The following is an 18,920-nucleotide window of genomic DNA, read 5'->3' as shown; positions in this document are numbered from 1 at the left end:
GCAGGTATTTTCTAGGCCAGCACAAACAGGGCCGTAGTTTGAACCTAGGTCTTCCACTTGCCTTAGAAGCCAGTCTCTTGGACTACCAGCCACTACTGAGCATCTTCCTGCTCATCACTTGCCGCTATGAGATGGAGAGAAGACACACGCTTAAAGCTCTCACCAAAATTTAATCATTTGGGCCATACTTTTGGTTTGACACATCAGTGTTCCCTGGAAAACGCTTGTGGAGTTCCTATACAGCTTTATGTATCACACAGAGAGTCCTCCTCAGTTTCAGAGCCAACAATAAGGAACCCTCCCTTACAAGCCTCAGCAGTGCAGTGCAGCTGCTTCAATCCGGAGGGGGTTTCAGCCAGTGCCAGGGCCAGCCCTGCTCTGAAGCTGTGCAGGTGGAGCTTAGCTGGCTATAAATAAGAGCACGGTTTGATCTCTGGCTCTGCTGAGGCTGGAGGGCTGCCAGATGTTTCTGGAAACTTGGATAGAACAGAACAAGAACAAATATGATAAAATGAGCTGAGACTGACAGTGATTTATAGAGTCGATGATCGTTATTCTGCGCTCACTTTGCACTTCTGGAGCAGTGGTTTACTTCTCGCTAAACTTGGCTTTTTCCGTTTGTGTGGCTCTATTCTTTATCATTTAACACGGACAAATTCATGTCAAAAAGCCCTCACATGGCGTTCACAGCATGGTGCAGCTGATGGAAAAGGAAACAAGGAAAGGGGGAAGAATCTACACAGGAAAACTGCACGTGGAGCTGTGCAATTTAACCCTGAAGGTGGGAAAGGATGTACGCAGAGAAAACAGAAGTTAACACAATACAAACTTCCCAACAGGGTGGAGCACTCCGAGTGCTTGTTCCTACCGTCTGCTCCCAGAACAAAAGTCCCTTTTATGACAAGATAACTGTAAAACTGATCAGGAAACTGTGTTATAGGCTTTAGACGTCTCTCTGCTTTGCTGCCCGTGCTAGCACATGATCCCCGCTCACTCGCCGTCACCACAGGGGTTCTTTGATGGATTTCGGCATAAGCCAACTTTAATACAGGTTTATGTGAACTGGCCTAGCCCTAATCTAGCTTTTGCAGAAGGTGTGCATAAGGGGAGAGCAGGCACACAGAACTCATTGGAAGAACTCCCTAAAAGACTTCTAGAGCTTAAAACAAAGTCTCTGCAGCCACTGTCTGAATAATTAACAAGTGCTGAGAGCCCATGGAAGTTTTACCCATTACGGATCAGTTCTGGTTTACAGCATCAATGTCAACTGCAGCAGAGGATTACAAGAGCAAAAACCCACTGATTACGACTTGAAATACATCACCAAATAACTAGCTAAAAAATGCATTCATTCAAAGGGGGAAAAGAAACAAACAGGAAACCCAAACTCGTCACTTTTCGCTGAGCAATGCTGTCTTGCACCATAGCAGACTTCTTTCCAGTTATATACCTGTTAAGTATACATGACAAGATGGATTTTTATCCCACTTATTCCAATACAGTATATAAGAGAAGGAGCTTTTCCACAGTGAAATATAAAAGCCATAAACAACTCAGGTGGTCTGTGATAAATACTTCATCATAACTAACTCCCAACCAGCTGATTCCCTACTTCAGTACACGCTGCAGCCTAACTATTGAGCTAGGAAATAGAACGTTTTCCCATTCCCAAACCAAGCGGTGCCTGGTCAGCTCCTGTCACCCCACATGTTACCTTGCACAGGGATCCCTTCTGTGAAGCTTTAATTAAGAGCAGCATTAAAACAGAACCCAGTTCTCAGCTGTAACCCAAATCAACTGGTTCAGCGCTTCTCCTGGGCACTGAAAACGCCCCGGGTTCACTTTGAACAGGCAAATGTGTGCTGGCTTGAGCTGCAAGGGCCGACAAACAAAGGGTTGTAACGCAGCAGCCTTCGGATTCCAGCCGCTGCCAGCAAATGCCTCTCGTGATGAATGCGCTATTTAAGAGCGTGTTTGTTTACAAGGCCTCAGCAAATGAAGAATGTGTAATTTGCTCCCAACTTCCCATGATTTATTGCAGCTCAGAGCCCCACAGAAAGCTGGTTCATAAGCACGGCTGCATTGTATCAGATGGATAAAAACGAAGCCAGCAGAAACCTCACAAAGGCAGCAATTAAGTTGTAGAATGAACCACAAGGAGCACCCCTGCTTGATGGGTTCTCACACAGATACCATCTCCTCCACATCTGGAAGCGTACCCATAAATAAATACATGTGGTACATGAGTGTGAAGGGCTTTCCCTGCAGCAAGCCCTCTCTGTCAGCTACAGCTTTGCTGAAGAGGTGCCTTTCTTGGGTCAAAATTATCCTTTCCCACTGATCATAGTGCAGAACAGCATCATTTAGTAGGCTAAGAACAGTAACGTTTCAATCCAAAGCCATGCACCCCAAAAGCCTCAACCTCTGTCTGAAGGGGAGAATGACATGTTTAGATGTTCCTTCTCTGCCTGCACAACCCCAAACCTAGAACGACAAACTACCAGCAGCCATGGGGAAGAAACAGCACTATGACTATGAGTAAATTGATGAGACTTGCAGTGTACTGGGATGTTAAATTGTGTGAGCCTCAGCAATTCCAGGTCTGTAACTGTGAGGCCACAATAACACACTGCATGCTTACTGCATGCCCCAAATTCACTGTGTCCATACGTTACTCTGGGAGCTGCACAAGATGGATGTACCCTTTCAGTACAGTTTTGGAGCCTGACAATTCCTACATACTTTAAAGTAAATGTGGATGGCTAAATCCCAGCCTTCAGATAATCTGGTTTTGGTCTGCTCTTCGTCAAAGGTTCATCCATCAAGAACTATGCCAGTAAACACTTTCTAAGATTCCACAAGAGGGGAAGAAGGGACTTAATCTGTTTAGGAGAAGCACTGATAGCCAACCTTACACCAGGCAGCTTGAGCTGACACTGAAATCCTCAATACCAGCAGGAAAAAAACAGGGACAAGACTTTGTATGCCTTTTCCATCTTGTCCTGCTTCAATTAATGAACATTAACAGCTTTCCTGGACGTGAAAATCAACGTGAAGTTTAGGGTCCAGAGTTTTGCAGCTATTCATTTACCTCATGGCATCCACTCAAGAACAGTCACTTCATCTTCTTCTCTTATTCTACTATTGGAAAGGTATTCTCCTCCGTCTAATAGTTATGAAGATCAATCAAGACCCCACTAACTCAGAATCGTGCATGAAGATCATCCTGTGCAACAAATTATTTGCCCATAAAGACAATGTCTTGACAGAAAGGAAACTAAGAGAAAGAAAACAGCAAGAGAAGCAACATGAACTATAAGGCTCAAGGGAATAATTCATTTCCCTACCACTTCATCTTCAGTCCAACACTTCTCAATCAGTTTTGGCACAGGTTTCTTCACCAAGCGCTGCAGGGCTTTTCCAGCATCATAGTTACTTTCATGTAGCTAAAAAATAAAGAAGACAAATAGATCATTCAACGGGATTAGCAGGGATCTGATATTGGAGAAAAGCCACTAAAAGGGGCCACAGGAGATGTCTATGCCTAATGATTTTTATTGTTGATATATGAAGTGAAATTTAAACCAACTGAAGGGTAATTGGGATTTCATTAGTAGAAAAAACAGCATTAAACCAAGTGTGCTTTTCCCCTTCCTTTCTCTCCCAGATAACGTTTGAGCCCATAAAGCACTGAAGATTTTTTGGTTCACTTTAATGGGTTTTTGACATCAGAAATTCCAAGGAAAAGTTAAAAAAGCTCCAACAAAAGAGTTTTCCAAAGGATTTGAATTTTAAGCACCGGATTTTGTTCAGATTAGCAGAAACAACTGGAAAACCTCACATACAAGATTGCAAATCACGGGATATCGTGCTTACCCATCCAGAAAACTCTCTTGCAGAGATCACCACGCTGTTGGAAAGGAAGTACAGAAGAGAAACAAAACCTCTACAGATCGCTATAGGAGTACATAAAAGCAAGTAGGGATGTCTGTAAGCTGACCTCACTGTCACAGCCCATGGTGTCCCTTATTTCCCCCCATAAACTGGGTATCTATATGATTAAAAGCTGTCTGAAGCAGGCCGTAGACATTTAAATCAGGGTGAGGCAGAGAAACAACTACACTGAAAAATGCATTAAATGATGAACCCAGGAGAATCTCCGGCTCTTAACTCTTGATAGCAAACATTTAGCACGCTGCAGATTTATAGCCTGTCCTATCTTCAAAGTACAGTGGGATTTGAAGGCCTGAAGCACCAGTGAGGAACCTGCCCTATGTCTTCTGGAAATGAGCTCCAAGAAAAAGAAATATTGCAGGGATGGCAAAACCTGAATTATCTTCCTGTACCCAAAAGGGAGAACAATTTGCATTCAAGCTTCCCCACACGACAAGAGGCAGTTTTTCTCCACAACGTGCTGAGCAAACCAAAGCTTCAAAGCTACAGATTACCATCACAGAATTGAACACTCTCCAAAGTCTCTTCACAACAGGGACACCCAAAACATGATTCTGCACATGGATTATCTCCTGTTTTTCCTTCCCTGCCTGAGCTGTCTGCATCCTCATCTCTAGAAGCGTCCATGCTGCTAGACCTGGGCTTCAGCAGTCCCAGAGAACACTGCAATGAGCATTGCAGAAATGCAGAGGACCGGGTTAGCTGTAAGAGAAGTGCACAGCCCACAGTCACACTGCACACCTCTACTGACAGGGATGAGCACGTTACCAGCTGTATGAGGGGAGAAATTAGTACATTCTGTGTTACGCTACAAACTGCCTCAAATCTATCATCAGTAGGAACAGATCTGGAACTACTGAAGGTGCTCTCCCACCTCCCCCAAGTTGCTGGGGCATCCAGAATGTTTCTTATACTTGAAAGACTTCTAAAGTAAGTGAAGTACATCTAAAAATCAAAGGTCACTACTGGGCAAAGCCCTCTGATCATTACCTGCAGTGTGTTTGGAGAACAAACAGTAATGTTCCCTTCACCGGCAGCCCGAACAGTTTTTGTTCCTTACCAACAACTAAAATAGCAATAGCTTACAGGGTGTTACTGCTCTAAAACAAGTGCTTGGCTAATATAATGGGAACAAGAAAGCAAACTCTGCCAGAGTGTTTTTCTATTCACTTTCAGCTTTTTATATGGCACCTACAGGGAAGTTAAGATAGTCTGTGCAGTAATTTAGAACTGTATGTACTAATGCAGGGTAGCCATAGGAAACAATGCCTCACCTTCCCAAAACCAACCTCCTGCTCGCCTACATTCTTCATCTATCTGATCTCTGCAAGCCACTGCCAAGAGATGCACAAGCACATCAGAGCCATCAATAGCACCTCACATGGCTCTCCATCAAGGAGATGCACCTCCTGAGATCTCTTACAGACACCATGGCTTTCAAACCTGCCTCCACAGAGTCCTGTGTCCAACAGAACAATGGCTTGTCCATCTGCCTGGTGACTCCAAGAGTGCTAGCTCCCATGACTGCACCTCCATGCAAAGGAAACAAGATCTCAGCCCATCTTACATCAGCCACGCTCAAGTGCTAAGAGTCAAAAGCCAGGCTCACAGCACCAGCGCTAACACACCCCAACAGCCTCAAATGGTTTTTACCTTGCCTTTTCAAGGCTCCTCTGGTATGCAGTACCTACTTAAAAAGGCATGAAAATATGATGTTGTCCTTTCTACTGGGTACACATTAATTTCTCCTCCTTGTTTGCTCTCCAGCACTGGGACCAGATCCATCTGAACGAAAAAAGAACTGTTTGTTTTGCCAGCTCACCTTACAAATGCTTTCTTTCTGTGCATGCCACTACCTAGAAGGGTTTTTCACTTAGGAAATCTGACAGCGTTGAAGAGAATAGTGCTTCTGTTCCTTTTCCCTCTTTCCTCCCTCTCAAAACATGCTGCAATGCCAAAGCCTCTTTGCAATTTGGAGGGCATCTTTCTTTTGCCTCAAGGACAACACGTGGTTTTTTTCCCTGGCAGCCCTATTGCCCAAGCAGTTCAATCTGCAAGAAAACATAAATCAGACATGCCCAGAAAGAAGGGTCTGGTTAGGGAAAACCAGAAGGGTTTCCAGGCCATCATCATTTCGGAGAAAATGTTACTTTTAGCAAGCAAGAGAAGTAAAACTTGAATATGGAGAAGCTTTTTTCAGTGCCAGGAGGAGAACAATGCAGCAAAAAGGCAAAATGTTTTCTTATAAGGGCCAGAGGTAAATGTACGTGTTTCAATCTGGCTCATTCTCTGCTTATTACTTTTGGTCATGTAATATATATAAAAGGACTTCACTGGCAAGCTACTCAACCGTATAAATAATAGTTGATGATGACTGCTTATGGTTTCATTAACTTCTGGTCAGATTCCTCAAGGTATTCCTATAAACAGTACATTACCATCCTGCCACCTAGAGAATCACCAATTTTAGCTGTAACTCTGCCATCCAAGTGTTGAAGCACCGTAGCATTATGTATGTACCCTACTGCAGCAAAAAGGAGAGACACAAACGTGCTTCGAGAGAGAAAATCCAGCACCTTCTGCATCACTGGGCCGATTAAAGAAGAAATTCTGCACGTGCCCGTGTCCAAACCCCTCCTTTCTATTACAACAGCCATTAAAGGATCACAGGCAAGCCTCATTGCCATAAGGTCTGCACATCACCACAAGGTTTCAAGTTCCTACTACAGCTCCTCAGCAGAGCTGCCATTCTCTGTGTGATGCTGCAAATAAATCCTCCTCTTGGCATGGCTCAGCTGTCAGGCACCTCTGCTCTGTAATGAACCCATGAATTACATCTTGCAGCTCTGACATCTCTGGTCTTGCTCATCAAAATATTGTTCTTCAATTGTAATTTATAACTTAATTTAAATGTCCCTTTTACCGTGACCTTTTAAGATGGGAATGGCATTGCATCTGGCAGCTCCTGCTTCAGCAAGGCATCCTTTTGCAATTACAGTCATTATGATCTCTGTTGAAAAGCCCATCTGAGTTAGGCTGCATTCATGCTACAATATTAAATAATTGCAGGCCATTAAGAATGCTGTTAGATTCCAGAGTCTCTTTCTCTAAGGAAAAACACTGCTACTATAGAGTGAGAAAGTAGTGCTGAGCTCCTCTGAAATGTAACCCAGAAAAGCCAATAAAAGCAGAAGGGATTATTGAGATGGAACACATTTTGTGCGGATGCAGGCATGTCCAGCACTGGAATTCAGCAGTTCCCCAGGCTCTTCCACTGAACCATCACTGCTCAGAAATCACATCACTTGTCAGGGAACAGGGATATAAAACCTGACCTGCCCAATACAGAATCCCAGACTGCTTTGGGTTGGAAGGGACCTTAAAGCTCATCCAGTTCCAACCCCCTGCCATGGGCAGGGAACACCTTCCCCTAGAGCAGCTCGCTCCAAGCCCTGTCCAACATGCAGTAAATATTACCAATATCACAAGAGCATCTCAAGACTCAATACAGAGGAGCCAAAAGAAGATTTTCACTGCTGCCAAGCAAGGGATTTCAGTAGATTGGAAGAAGATGGTGTTTGCTTGGTGCTGCGCTGTCAATATTCAAATAGCATCTCTACTGAAGCACCAGTTCTCTAAATCTCTGCAGGCTTAAGAACAAGATATTTATGAGGGACTTCCTTCTCTCACTGTCTTGACACTGGCCAAGATACCCAGTAGCTCTCTGTACAACTGCAGCATGCTTAAGAGCATAGAAAATGAGGGAAGAGAGAAGGAAAAAGACAAGGAAAATGACAAGCAGAACAAGGATTACTGCCATGTGGCTTGAGTAGCGAGGCCTTTTGGTGTAATTACTGTAATCCAAGAACCTAATTTAATACAAAATGGAATTCAGGCCACATCTTTCACTAGCAAAGTTGCCACATTTCAGTCTGATGCAGATGCTCTTTATAGCTATGGACATCCTGCCCTACTATCAAACGGAATATGCTTCATTGCAAAGAAAGGTGAATCAGTAAAATCTATTTACAAATGTAGCTTCTTTAAAGTGCTCATCCTCCAAAATGGCAAGATTTGATTTTTATCAACCAGGTCTGATACCCAACAACTAGCCCCAAATACCTGTCAGACCCAGGAACTTCCTTCCCAATCCCTAGTTCAAGTACAGCCTCCTCCCCATCTGCCTCAACACCAAACAATGTGGATCAGACCTAGATACACCGTTCTCAGACGGCAGAACTACTTTGCTGAGCTCCCTCTGGTACCCAAGGACACCTCGAACCGGTCCAGAACCTGAACTGTCCAACAAGGAGACTGTGCCCACAAAGCTTGTTTTGCTCTCACAGTTAACTGGGAAGTTGTCATGTATAACCAGTTGACACAGCTTGGCCTGCAAAGGAATCTGAATCTAAAAGAAGGTGACAGAAGTCAGGAAGCTGCTTCAAGAGAAAGTAACTACTGGTTCTGGTGGTTTGCATCTGATTTGTGGCATCTGGAAGCTTGAAAACGTACAAACCAGTGCCAATGCTTTGCAAAACAACCCCAAAATAAAAGCAAAACACCCCCAAACAACACCCCAACCCCCATGTAACTCCAGAATACCCCCCAAAGGAAGTTCCATCTCTTTCCCCCCAATTCTAATCTGTTTTAAGCTTCTAAATTGCTACAGAGTGCTCTAAGATGCTAATGATGGCGATTAAGAAGCCAGATGCTTGTGTTACAGCCACTCTGCACACCCTGGTACTGCCAGGCTCTGCCAAACAGCTCAAACCCAGGTGCCAAGGACAGAGCAGTAGAGGGAGCCAGATGTGCCAGCTGTGCCATGTGCTCTTGTGGGCCAGTGCAACAGGCATGGCTGGTGCTCCACAAGCATCCAGGACAAGAACTTCCCAAATACCTGCAGAACTTGTACCAGCATTTTAAAACAAAGCTTTCAAAAGGCTGAGAGAGCTGGGCTGGGTCAGCCTGGAGGAGAGAAGGCTCCTGAAGGGGAGACCTTAGAGCAGCTCCAGTGCCTAAAGGGGCTGCAGGAAACCTGGAGAGGGGCTTGGGACAAGGGATGTAGGGACAGGCCAAGGGGAATGGCTTGAACCTGCCCGAGGGGAGACTGAGATGAGCTCTCAGGCAGAAGCTCTTCCCTGTGAGGGTGCTGAGGAGCTGGCACAGGGTGCCCAGAGAAGCTGTGGCTGCCCCATCCCTGGCAGTGTTCAAGGCCGGGTTGGACATAGGGGCTTGGAGCAAGCTGCTCCAGTGGAAGGGGTCCCTGCCCATGGCAGGGGTTGGAGCTGGAGGAGCTTTAAGGTCCCTTCAACCCAAACCTGTTATTAGAGATTTGTGAAAGCGTTCTGTGAAAAAAATGAGTATTTTACATATTCCCAAACACATTCCAAGGAACCCTGGCTGTCATTCCTGGCCCTTTTTATCTGCCTGTCCCAACAGCTTCTCCAGACAGATTTCCTGACTCATCTTGCAAATGAAGCACTGAAGTTTTTTCCCCCAAAAGCAAGGATGAGGATGAATGAAAATTCAAAGTGGCAAAGCTGTCTTAGGCACTCGAGGTGGCTTCGTCTTCCTGCATGCCCAGGCAGGGAGCGATGGCCCCTGAAGTGCTGCGCTACCTCGTTTGAACCACGAGAGTAACTGTTAATTAAGACTCATCCAAAAGGAAAACCAGTAATAATAAGAAATGCTAACATATATTTAAATCATTTTTGATGCTTTCAACCTTGTCTGTAGTTAATGAACAAGAAAATCTGGTCTAAAGGCAAGTTAAAACAGGGACTAATTTGTCTGGGTGACATCTTACTTGGAATAGAATTTCCTTACACTGGATACATTATGTTTGTCACTATAATGACATGTTCCCATGTAAGAGTGTGTGATGAGAAGTCAGAACAATGCTATTACTAAAGAGAGATTTATACAGTATTAGCATATGATTGTTTTGTCTACTCCATGCAGCAGTATGCAAGGTGGACTGATGGTAGTTTCTTACCATATGAGGATAAACGGAGTTGCTGGCTCTGATCTCCCCATCAAAACCAACCACAACCTCTGAGACCCACTCTCACACACTCTGAGTTTGCACCCTGACATTCCCAGGGTCTGCTGTTTTATAGAACCGATGCTCACACTTACTGCTGAGCCAGAACAATGGGAAAGGCAGAACACTGAGAAGGAATTATTATCCTGGAGCTTTTATAAAGCTGAGACCAAAGCAGTAATTTAACTCCTTCTTGACCTGGATACTCTGAGAAAAGACCTGCAGAAACTCTGAACAGCAGGCATAGGTCAAGAGCAGTGCAGGATAAAAGAGGTCATGAGCTTCTGGCTTTGTATTAGTATGGGGTATAAAAAGGATCTTAAACCAGATCTGATGCTAAATCAGAGCTCTGGAGCACAGAGGCAAGGAAATGGGAGGAGGGGAAGGGCAGGAACTACACTAAGATTTACCCTGCTCTTACTCCACAGTACTTGCAGCAGTGGCAGCTCAGTTTATGGCCAGTATTCACCATAGCACCATTGTATTATTAAGCTTTTCTTCTGATAGCTCTAATCTGCAGGGCTTGGCAGCTCCGATCCTTGTAACAGGTCCTCATCACAGGGAGATATCTTCAAATCAATTCAGAAGAAACTTGCCCCCAAATAAAATATACTGGAACCACAATTGGCCATTTCTTACAAATACTTGCCCAACCTTTTCTTCCTTCTACAGAAGAAGACAAGCCACTGTGTCAGATGCTTGTGCTGTGCAAAATCAGGCAGTTAAACAGGCTGACTTGGAACAGGAATGAATCCCGAGGTTTTCCCCTCGATTTCCAAGTTTCACTTAGCTTGGAATAGACAAAAACAACCCCACAAGTGGCTGATTACATCCTGGCTCTCCTGCATGTTTTTCTCACTGAGGATCTGCACAGGTATCTTGTAAATACAGTGTTTTGAGGGGCTTTTTGCTGGTATTCTGAGCATTACAAAGTGATGCCTGTTCACGCTCAAAGCCCAAAAGCACTAAAAGAGCAAAGTGCGTTACTACTGAGTATTAATTAGGGAACTCTCACATCAAGCATGCTGATGCTCAGAATGCAATGGGGTTGTCCACAGTGACCCAAAACAAGGTTTGGGATACCTCAAATTAGCATTTCCATTTCCCTTTTCACTTGTAAGGAGGAGTTCTGGCTCGAAGCGATGTGGTTCTGCAGATCACAAGATGGGAGGAACTGGGTAGCTATAGGAATATTGAAGGGTTCCCATCATCTACCACCTCACTGATAAAAATGGCTTTATGGATTATGGGTCAATAATAAAACTGGTAAAATAAAGATGTACTCAATATGCATGGTTTTGTCTTACATGGCTAATAGTTTAAGGACTAATTCATCAAATAACCTTTGTGAATATCTGAAGCACAAACCCCAGCTAGTTCTAGGAAGTCAGCCCAATTCAGGAACCTGTTTCTATGGTCCTGTAACAGAAAAGACCTTCACTACCTTAAAGTATCATGGTGAAAGACTTTCAGGAACCAACATACATTCCTCCATACTCTGTGTGACAGCCAGCACTCATCAGGTGGGAGATGAACTCCTAAGGGTTAGAGTGACAAATGTGGCATCAAATCCAAACAGCCCAAAAGCCACCTGGCCCATTAGTAAATAATCATTCCACTGAGCTGATATATAAGTTGCATTGTGCCCTCCAATGATCTTCATTTCTATCTGGTATAATTAACAATCAATCACGCTGAGGGCTACAGCATCTGTTAACTACATAAATAAAACACTGGCAAAGGAGCTTGTCAGGAGCAATTTAGATGAAGTCTTGCTCTGAACTTTATTGGATTTCCATAATAAGAAATCATACCATAACACGTTCCTTACATTGCTCTTCTGGGTTGTGTATGATAATTTCTAACCAAAACCACAACTAAGTGCAGGGTGAGAGCCTCGCAGTTCAGCAGATGAATCTCATGGTTTAGGGTCGATGGTGAGCTACAAGGTAAGAAGGGTCCCAACTCTGTCAGGAGAACAGGTTAAACTGGTTTAAGTTACTCAGAAAGTAGGCTCTTGGAAATAAAATTCCTTCAAATATCCCACCTGACAGAACTATTATTCGTAAGAAAAGCCTATTCCAGTGAGCAATGTGCTCACAAAGTGAGCAATGAAAGCATCCCCGCTGCCTTCTAAAACTGCTCTGAACAGTGTTAGTACTCAGAGGAGAGTTTTGCAGCATGAATAAATCAACCACCACAGAAGCCTGTGGAGCTTTCAAGAGTCATTAAGGTCAAACCCTGCAGACTGTTGTTTCTTGGAAGTCCAACAGCCCATATTCAGACTGAGTAATGAATGGGAACTAGGCTGAAATCCAGCCTGAAGAAGAACAGAGGACTTGCACCACAGTGCCTACAGAAGAGAAACTTGAGCAACGTTGAAGTTCATGAGATGATTACACCCCAACCACAGGGTAAGTCTTACTGCTATACACTACAACGTCACACTGAGGGGAAAGGGAAGTCAGGACAGCAGCAGAGTTAGTACACATCCCCAAACAAGATTTAAGAGGGTAAGAGTTTGTAGAGTGCTTTCATTTCAGAAGTGTGAAACGCTCCCCCGTTCAGGAGATAAATCAGCAGTGATCTGAAATAGATGTGCACTACAAATACAAAGAGAAAAGAACCATAAGAACAGAAACAAAATCATTTGGGACTAATCTAAGTCTCAGAAGAAAGAAGTCCACAAGTGCAACTGCAGGCTCCTTGGAATCCCAGGTGATTAAAGGATGTATTAGATAGTGAAGCAGTGAAGTTAAATGGATTTTCTGCACTAGCCTTTTATTATGGATGATAAAGGGAAAGAAATTCCAGTTCCAAAAGCTCTCTGATGATTACTGGCCTTAACAGAGATTTGAGGCTCTAAGAAAGATGTCAGAGGACAACTTCGGATGTTCTAGAGTGGTGAGCCATCAGAATCACACAGCATCCATCCCCAGAGAAAGGAAGGACTAAAGTGTCACACAGGTAAGAAACAGGATGTGCAATACAGAGTTAACTGCAATTCTTGCCAAGCACTAAGTCTTTAACACACTGGCTGTCTTTAGGGAAGGAGCCAAAGGACTAAGATTGACACATTCACCTCAGGGAGCAATGAAGACACACTTCAGCTTAGCCACTACCACCACGGTTCTCCCGCAGCTGCAGACAGGGTTTTGGGGGAGCAAACAACTGCAGATTTCCTGGTGTCACCAAAAAATATGGAATGACAGGCACGCTTTTTCAGCTTAACCTTAGAAAACCATTTCATGTATGATGGTTACTGATGACAGTGGCCCTCACCCTCCCCCATACAGTCAGTTGTTGTGGCTGCACTGAAATTGTGTAGGCATCTCAACATACCCTTACAACTACATAACCACTCGGTAACGCTTTATTTACACACACTGTGTTTATGCAAGAGAACATTTGGGTACATGCATCCAAATATAAACAACAAGTAAGACTGGATCATGAGTGGGACAAACTGCAGACAGTCATTGCCACATATATGGCACTACACAGCTCATGGCATTACGAGTCTTCCTCCTGGGAAATAACTACTGTTTTCCTACAGCTAGAAGGTAGCTGGACTGAATGAAAGGACAATGAGTAACTACTCCAGCTGGTGTACTTGACCTGAGCAGCTTCCCATACAGAACATTCACTACCTGGCATCGTAAAGGTACCACTCAAAAGTTTATTCCTGATGTTCTATAGGTGACTTATGAAAACAATCTGGCATGGAAAGGAAGTTACAATATCCTAATCGCATATTGTGATCCCCAAATCTATTTCATCTGCTAAATATTTTACGCACTACACGCTTCAAGTAGCCCAAAAATGAATGGAAAGCATGTTCTTCCATGCAGTCATCTATATACTTACTGTGTTGAGTGCGTTAAGTGTAGTGTCATCACGGGAGGCTGCAACACAACCATCTTCTGTGGATCCTCCATCACACATGCCTGCAAAAGCTGCCATGCTCCTTTATGGTTTGAGGGGAAAAAAGTTTAAAGTCTTCAGCCACTGTTTGATGCACACATCATGCAATACACAAATAGTAGATTTACACCTTAAATCACCTATTTCAGGGCCTTGTGATAATGTGGAAACAAGTAAAAGAAGGCACCACAAACAGTTCTTATGCAAAGCTGAGTCAGCCCAGCACATGGAAAAACTAACTCGAAAGTAAAATCCAATCTCAGTGCATTTCATCCAATAAAAGCTGGCACTGCAGCAGTCCCAAAGCCTGATCAGGATTATGGAAGACAGAACCTCCACACCTGAGGACAGTCTCACCAGAGACAGCCACCTTTTTGTTGTAAGATTAGTTTCATGCTGTTAGAAAACTGCAGATTCCCCCATCTCTGTACTCTTGCAAACTACAAGCACTTTACTCATCCTCTGCATTATGATGAGGCCCACCAGTGCCATTAATCTACCAGGCAAACAGAACAGAAAGGAGTGACTGTAGCCACTGCACATACACAGTGGTCCACGTTTCCATTACGGCATTCTAAGGACACGGTAGTATCTTGGCTGGAATTACCTTGCTGCCCTAAGGTACATAAGTAAGTCGCAGTCATTGACTCCTGGCATCCACACAAGCTCTTCATGCTGTGTCACTGTGTCACCATCTGGGGAAGGAAATGGCTGCAGATCAGGAAGCTTAGCCTGGAAGAAGAATGAGGGTTCATACAGACATTAGTTGTGAAAAGTGTTAGGAGGATGCACAGTGTTATCAATAGCAAAGTATGTAAAGTCTCTGGAATACTGGGGTCTCACAGAAGGAAGATATTCGGATAACAGGGAGCAGAGCCATTTGATCCAAGTTTCCGAAGTTTGATGGGTCATCACTTCATCCAGCATTCCTTCATTTAGAAGGGCAGTTCATTTTCTGACAGCCATGGAGGGTTAACACCTCTCAGCACACCACCACCAGTGAAACCCTTCTGCATACAGACCAAGTGCAAGCGTGCCTGCAGAAATGCTACGGTTGGAAAGTAAACCATTTTGCACTGCACAGGTAGTCCTCTACTGCATAGAAATCCAACAATTCACCCTCAAAGAGACAGTTTTCATTTGCCAAAAAGATGCTGCTACAACTCCTGCTTCCCAAGCTAAAACATACACCTGTAACATCCTAATATGAAAGGAGGCAAGAACGTGGCTACCGTCTGTGTACCCTTTTAAATCAGTTTAAAACCCTACGCATTTGACACCAAGTTTAAAATTAACTCCTCAGCAAATCATTAAAACTCTAAAGAGAAACAAAGATACCTCCTGCAAATGAGATAGCTCAGTGGAATGAACTCTGCCACTAAGTATTCCACTGTATCCAGAGACCCAATTAGCATCTTTAGTCATCTCCTGCTAGGGGATGAGATAGCTGAGAGCCTCTTCAGAAACAGCTTTTAAGCCCTGTAATTACCTCCTATACTTACAACGCTAAACATATTTGAGAGGCAACATTTACACATAACCAGTAATTACAAGTCACAGGTTCAGATGTCTTTCATGTTCTGCTCTTTAATCTGTACTTTATTTTATTCCTTGCCTGGGAAAATGGGGATGTCATTGAACTTCTCTTCTGGAGAAGGATAAGCAAGCATTATAGCAGGATGAGACTTCTACGAGCTATGCATCCTAGTGACGGGGCTGCTTTCCGAGATGAATGCTCACCCTTGTGTACCCAAGGAACATGCTGGATTACTACAGTTACTCCCAAGAACAACTTCCTCTCAACACCTCTGGTCATTCATTTGTTAGCCAAGTCTTCATAGGAGAACATTTAGTAGAGACCCAATCTCCTCCTCCGGTGCATGTGAATTTTAATGACTGCAATTCTACATCTTTCCCTTCACTTGTGTCCCTATTTGCTGTTATGATACAAGCAGCAGTTTGAGGTATCTGTGTACTAAGCATTAAAGCAACCCCAACAGACCTCTAGCATTTGTAACACACACAACTTAAGGGAAATGAAGGCAACAGGTACTCATCAGAAACCACTGCTGGGATGTCAGGGTTGTTTCTGGTACAGATACCTTATTACCACTAAGGTGGGTGGAGGAAAACAGATCTAGTCCCTGAATCAGACTACACAATGGAAAGCAGCAACATCATCTTTAGTCTGACTTCCTATCACAGCCTACAGTCACCATGCATGTATCTTAAGATTACACCCTACACTAATGAATATATCCTTTTAGCAATGGCGTTTGCCTGAAACAGAGATGCTCAGCAAACGAGTGGAAGAACAATGGAAGCTAAAAATATTAAGGAAGCAAAAGTTAACAGTATTCTACATCCGTGGACCTTCTTCCCACTTTTTTTTTTCCACCCATAAATGCACCTGGTAATTACACCCTACAGCACAGATGACTAATCCCTGCCAAAATATTAGATGGCAATTTGAGATGAAAGTTGTTCTGAAGGTATCATTTACAGTACTCTTATTATGACCAGTGAAAAGAATACTACCGGTTTAATTGCCAAGGACTTTCTTTTCCTCTAAATGCAAAACATCCTTAAGAATGTTACGTAGGTTTCATAAATGTCTGCTTACAGTAGTTATTAAACGAGATTTTATGAGTCTGAATGAACACTGAATGAACTGCGATGCAAAAGCCAGCACTTGGTCAGGACAGAGGCCATTCCATAGGTAAAAGAGAGCACTCGGCTCCTCGTGGTGGATCTGGCCTTATAAACCAGAGTTGCACGTTATGCTCTTTAAGAACTGATTATTTTCAGTACCATGAAGGATTTCCCTCAAATTAGAACTAACATAGCAGGAGCAACCCAACTTCTAGGGCTTAACCTTATTCTGCTTCCCTGTACTTGAACACACTCACGTGCTTTCTCCATTTCTACTTTAACAATCCATATGACTTAAGGCACTGGTCTTTATGAAGTTACTGTTCTTACTCCTTCTCACAGTCAAATGAACAATACAACCGAGGTCTCCCCATCTTTAAAATCAAACCTTTCTATAGCATTGAAAAGGCCTGCATGCAAAGCTTCCTGGCAAATACAAATAAGATACTACAGCTATAACATGACTTCTGTAGACTATAGACAAAAGAGTTAATTCAATAACCATCCAGTATTACCATACCTCCTAGTAAAGAGAATTTAAACTGCTTTGTGTGTAAGTTATGCAGGTAAGAAGGTGAGGACCCACTAACATGTCTCAAATGGCAGGGAGAGAGCAAGTTGGTGATGGTGGCATACGGCCACACAGGAGATGCTCTTTAGGAAGAGCTCCCTCTCTAACAGCTGGCCCAAACTGCTCCCATTTCAATACTAATTTCCCTTCTCAGACAACTGTTGAATCCCTACATACACAACGCCCCCCTGATCTTTCTGCTGCAGTACCACAGTTGGCCAAATCATTTATTATAACACTAAGGGAACATGTGCAGACTGCAAGTGTAAACACAAGTCAGCGAGGAAATGCAAAGCTACAGACATGACACCAGGCAGAGCATGCTCCGAGCCAAAAGGGAGAGCAAGGTTACACTGAACCCTGCATTAATGACACCTATATCAACAGACATGCTTAAAAGCACTATGCCCTGTGTTAGAAGATGGCTACAGATATAAATACACACTTATAACTCAACAGGAAACAAACCTCTCTCAGTTTAAAGTTCCTCCATCCTTCTAATTTTGTTATGTTGGGAAAATCCTGACTTTCACATCACTTCTAATAGAAGTTCAGTTTCTTTAAACACACAGATTGATGAAAAGGACTGCAACATACCAGAAACATGACAGTTTGACTAGGCAAATGGAATTCTACTTTCAGCATAACTGGGAAATACCACTGAATTAATTCCATAGGTTATTAAAAGCATTGCTTGGTAAAAGCCAGCTGAGAGATTATTTTGGTTTTAACTCCAGAATGTGCCAAATAATAGCTGAGATTTTTGCCTCCTTTCCACCAGGTACTTGTATTCCTTCAATTTTACTCCAGAATTAACTCAGCAACACCGCTGCTAGTAAAAATCATTAACGTATCAATGCTTGGCATAGGAAAATCTCATTAAGTGAGCTAAGGAATTGTAAGAACTCATGCTGAATTGAAACAACTTGTCGTATTTGAATGCATACAGTTTAAGTGTCATCTGAACTGATCAAGTGGCAAAAACATGCTCTCTGCGTATCGAACACAAACAAAATCCCTTACCTGATGGCTGGGTCCGACTCTGATTTCACCTTGGGTACTGTTTAGCCTCCTATTACATAAAGAAAAAAACAGTAATGAGAATGAATCCTATTACAGGTTAACGCACGGGAAATACCATGGTCCTCATGAGCATCTTCTGGGTCGGTTTCATTTTGAAAGAGAAAATATCTTAAATAAAAATATTTGGGGCATTAATCTTTAAGGAACAGAGCTCTGCGTTACCAGGATTGCCAAAGCTAATTAGAACCACAGACTGGTTTGGGTTGGAAAGGACCTTAAGATCATCCAGTTCCAACCCCCCTACCATAAGCAGGGATACCTTCCACTAGACCAGGCTGATCCAAGCCCCATCCAACTTGGCCTTGAACACTGACAGGGATGGGGCATCCAGTGCCTCAGCACCCTCACAGTAAAGAACTTCTTTGTTTTATCTAACCTGAGCTTCCCCTGTTTAAGCTTAAACCCATTCCCCCTTGTCCCATCACTACAGTGCCTGATGAAGAGATGAAAACTGACCTTCCAAGACTCCTGTAAATAGCATTAAAGACCACAACCAAACCCAAAGAATTTCAATGAAGATGAATATTCTTCCTTTCCTATAAATTGTTCCTATTTAAACAGACATCTTTTATTGATATTCTGCATATTACATTAAAAGAATGACAAAAGTCAGAGCTGTTAAAAGACAAACTTTTGATTTTAGCACTTGAATAACTGCAAGACATTTAAAGTGAGTCTCAACACTAACCTAAG

The 18,920-nt window shown here is 43.2% G+C and overlaps 1 protein-coding gene and 1 long non-coding RNA gene across 10 annotated transcripts in view; both read right to left on the bottom strand.

Moving 5' to 3' along the window:
* Positions 1–18,920, bottom strand: part of RERE (arginine-glutamic acid dipeptide repeats) — a 222,103-nt gene that overhangs the window by 69,410 nt on the left and 133,773 nt on the right. For all 9 annotated transcript variants that reach the window (XM_061450185.1, XM_061450187.1, XM_061450191.1 and 6 more), the window contains 4 exons: positions 18,168–18,216; positions 14,529–14,653; positions 13,865–13,964; positions 3,348–3,446 (listed from right to left, as the gene is read on the bottom strand). In XM_061450185.1, the coding sequence (XP_061306169.1) occupies positions 3,348–3,446; positions 13,865–13,964; positions 14,529–14,653; positions 18,168–18,216 (373 nt within the window). The remainder of the gene's footprint in view (positions 1–3,347; positions 3,447–13,864; positions 13,965–14,528; positions 14,654–18,167; positions 18,217–18,920) is intronic.
* Positions 12,512–13,661, bottom strand: LOC133267611 (uncharacterized). Its single transcript, XR_009742814.1, has 2 exons — positions 13,080–13,661; positions 12,512–12,600 (listed from the first exon to the last, which is right to left on the bottom strand). It is a non-coding gene; the product is annotated as an uncharacterized LOC133267611 (long non-coding RNA).

Source organism: Pezoporus flaviventris, unplaced genomic scaffold, assembly GCF_033815535.1.
Source record: "Pezoporus flaviventris isolate CSIRO_AGI_PZ_B2104156 unplaced genomic scaffold, CSIRO_AGI_Pfla_v1 ptg000009l, whole genome shotgun sequence".
Lineage (NCBI taxonomy): Eukaryota > Metazoa > Chordata > Aves > Psittaciformes > Psittacidae > Pezoporus > Pezoporus flaviventris.
This window is presented reverse-complemented; position numbering and strand designations above follow the sequence as displayed.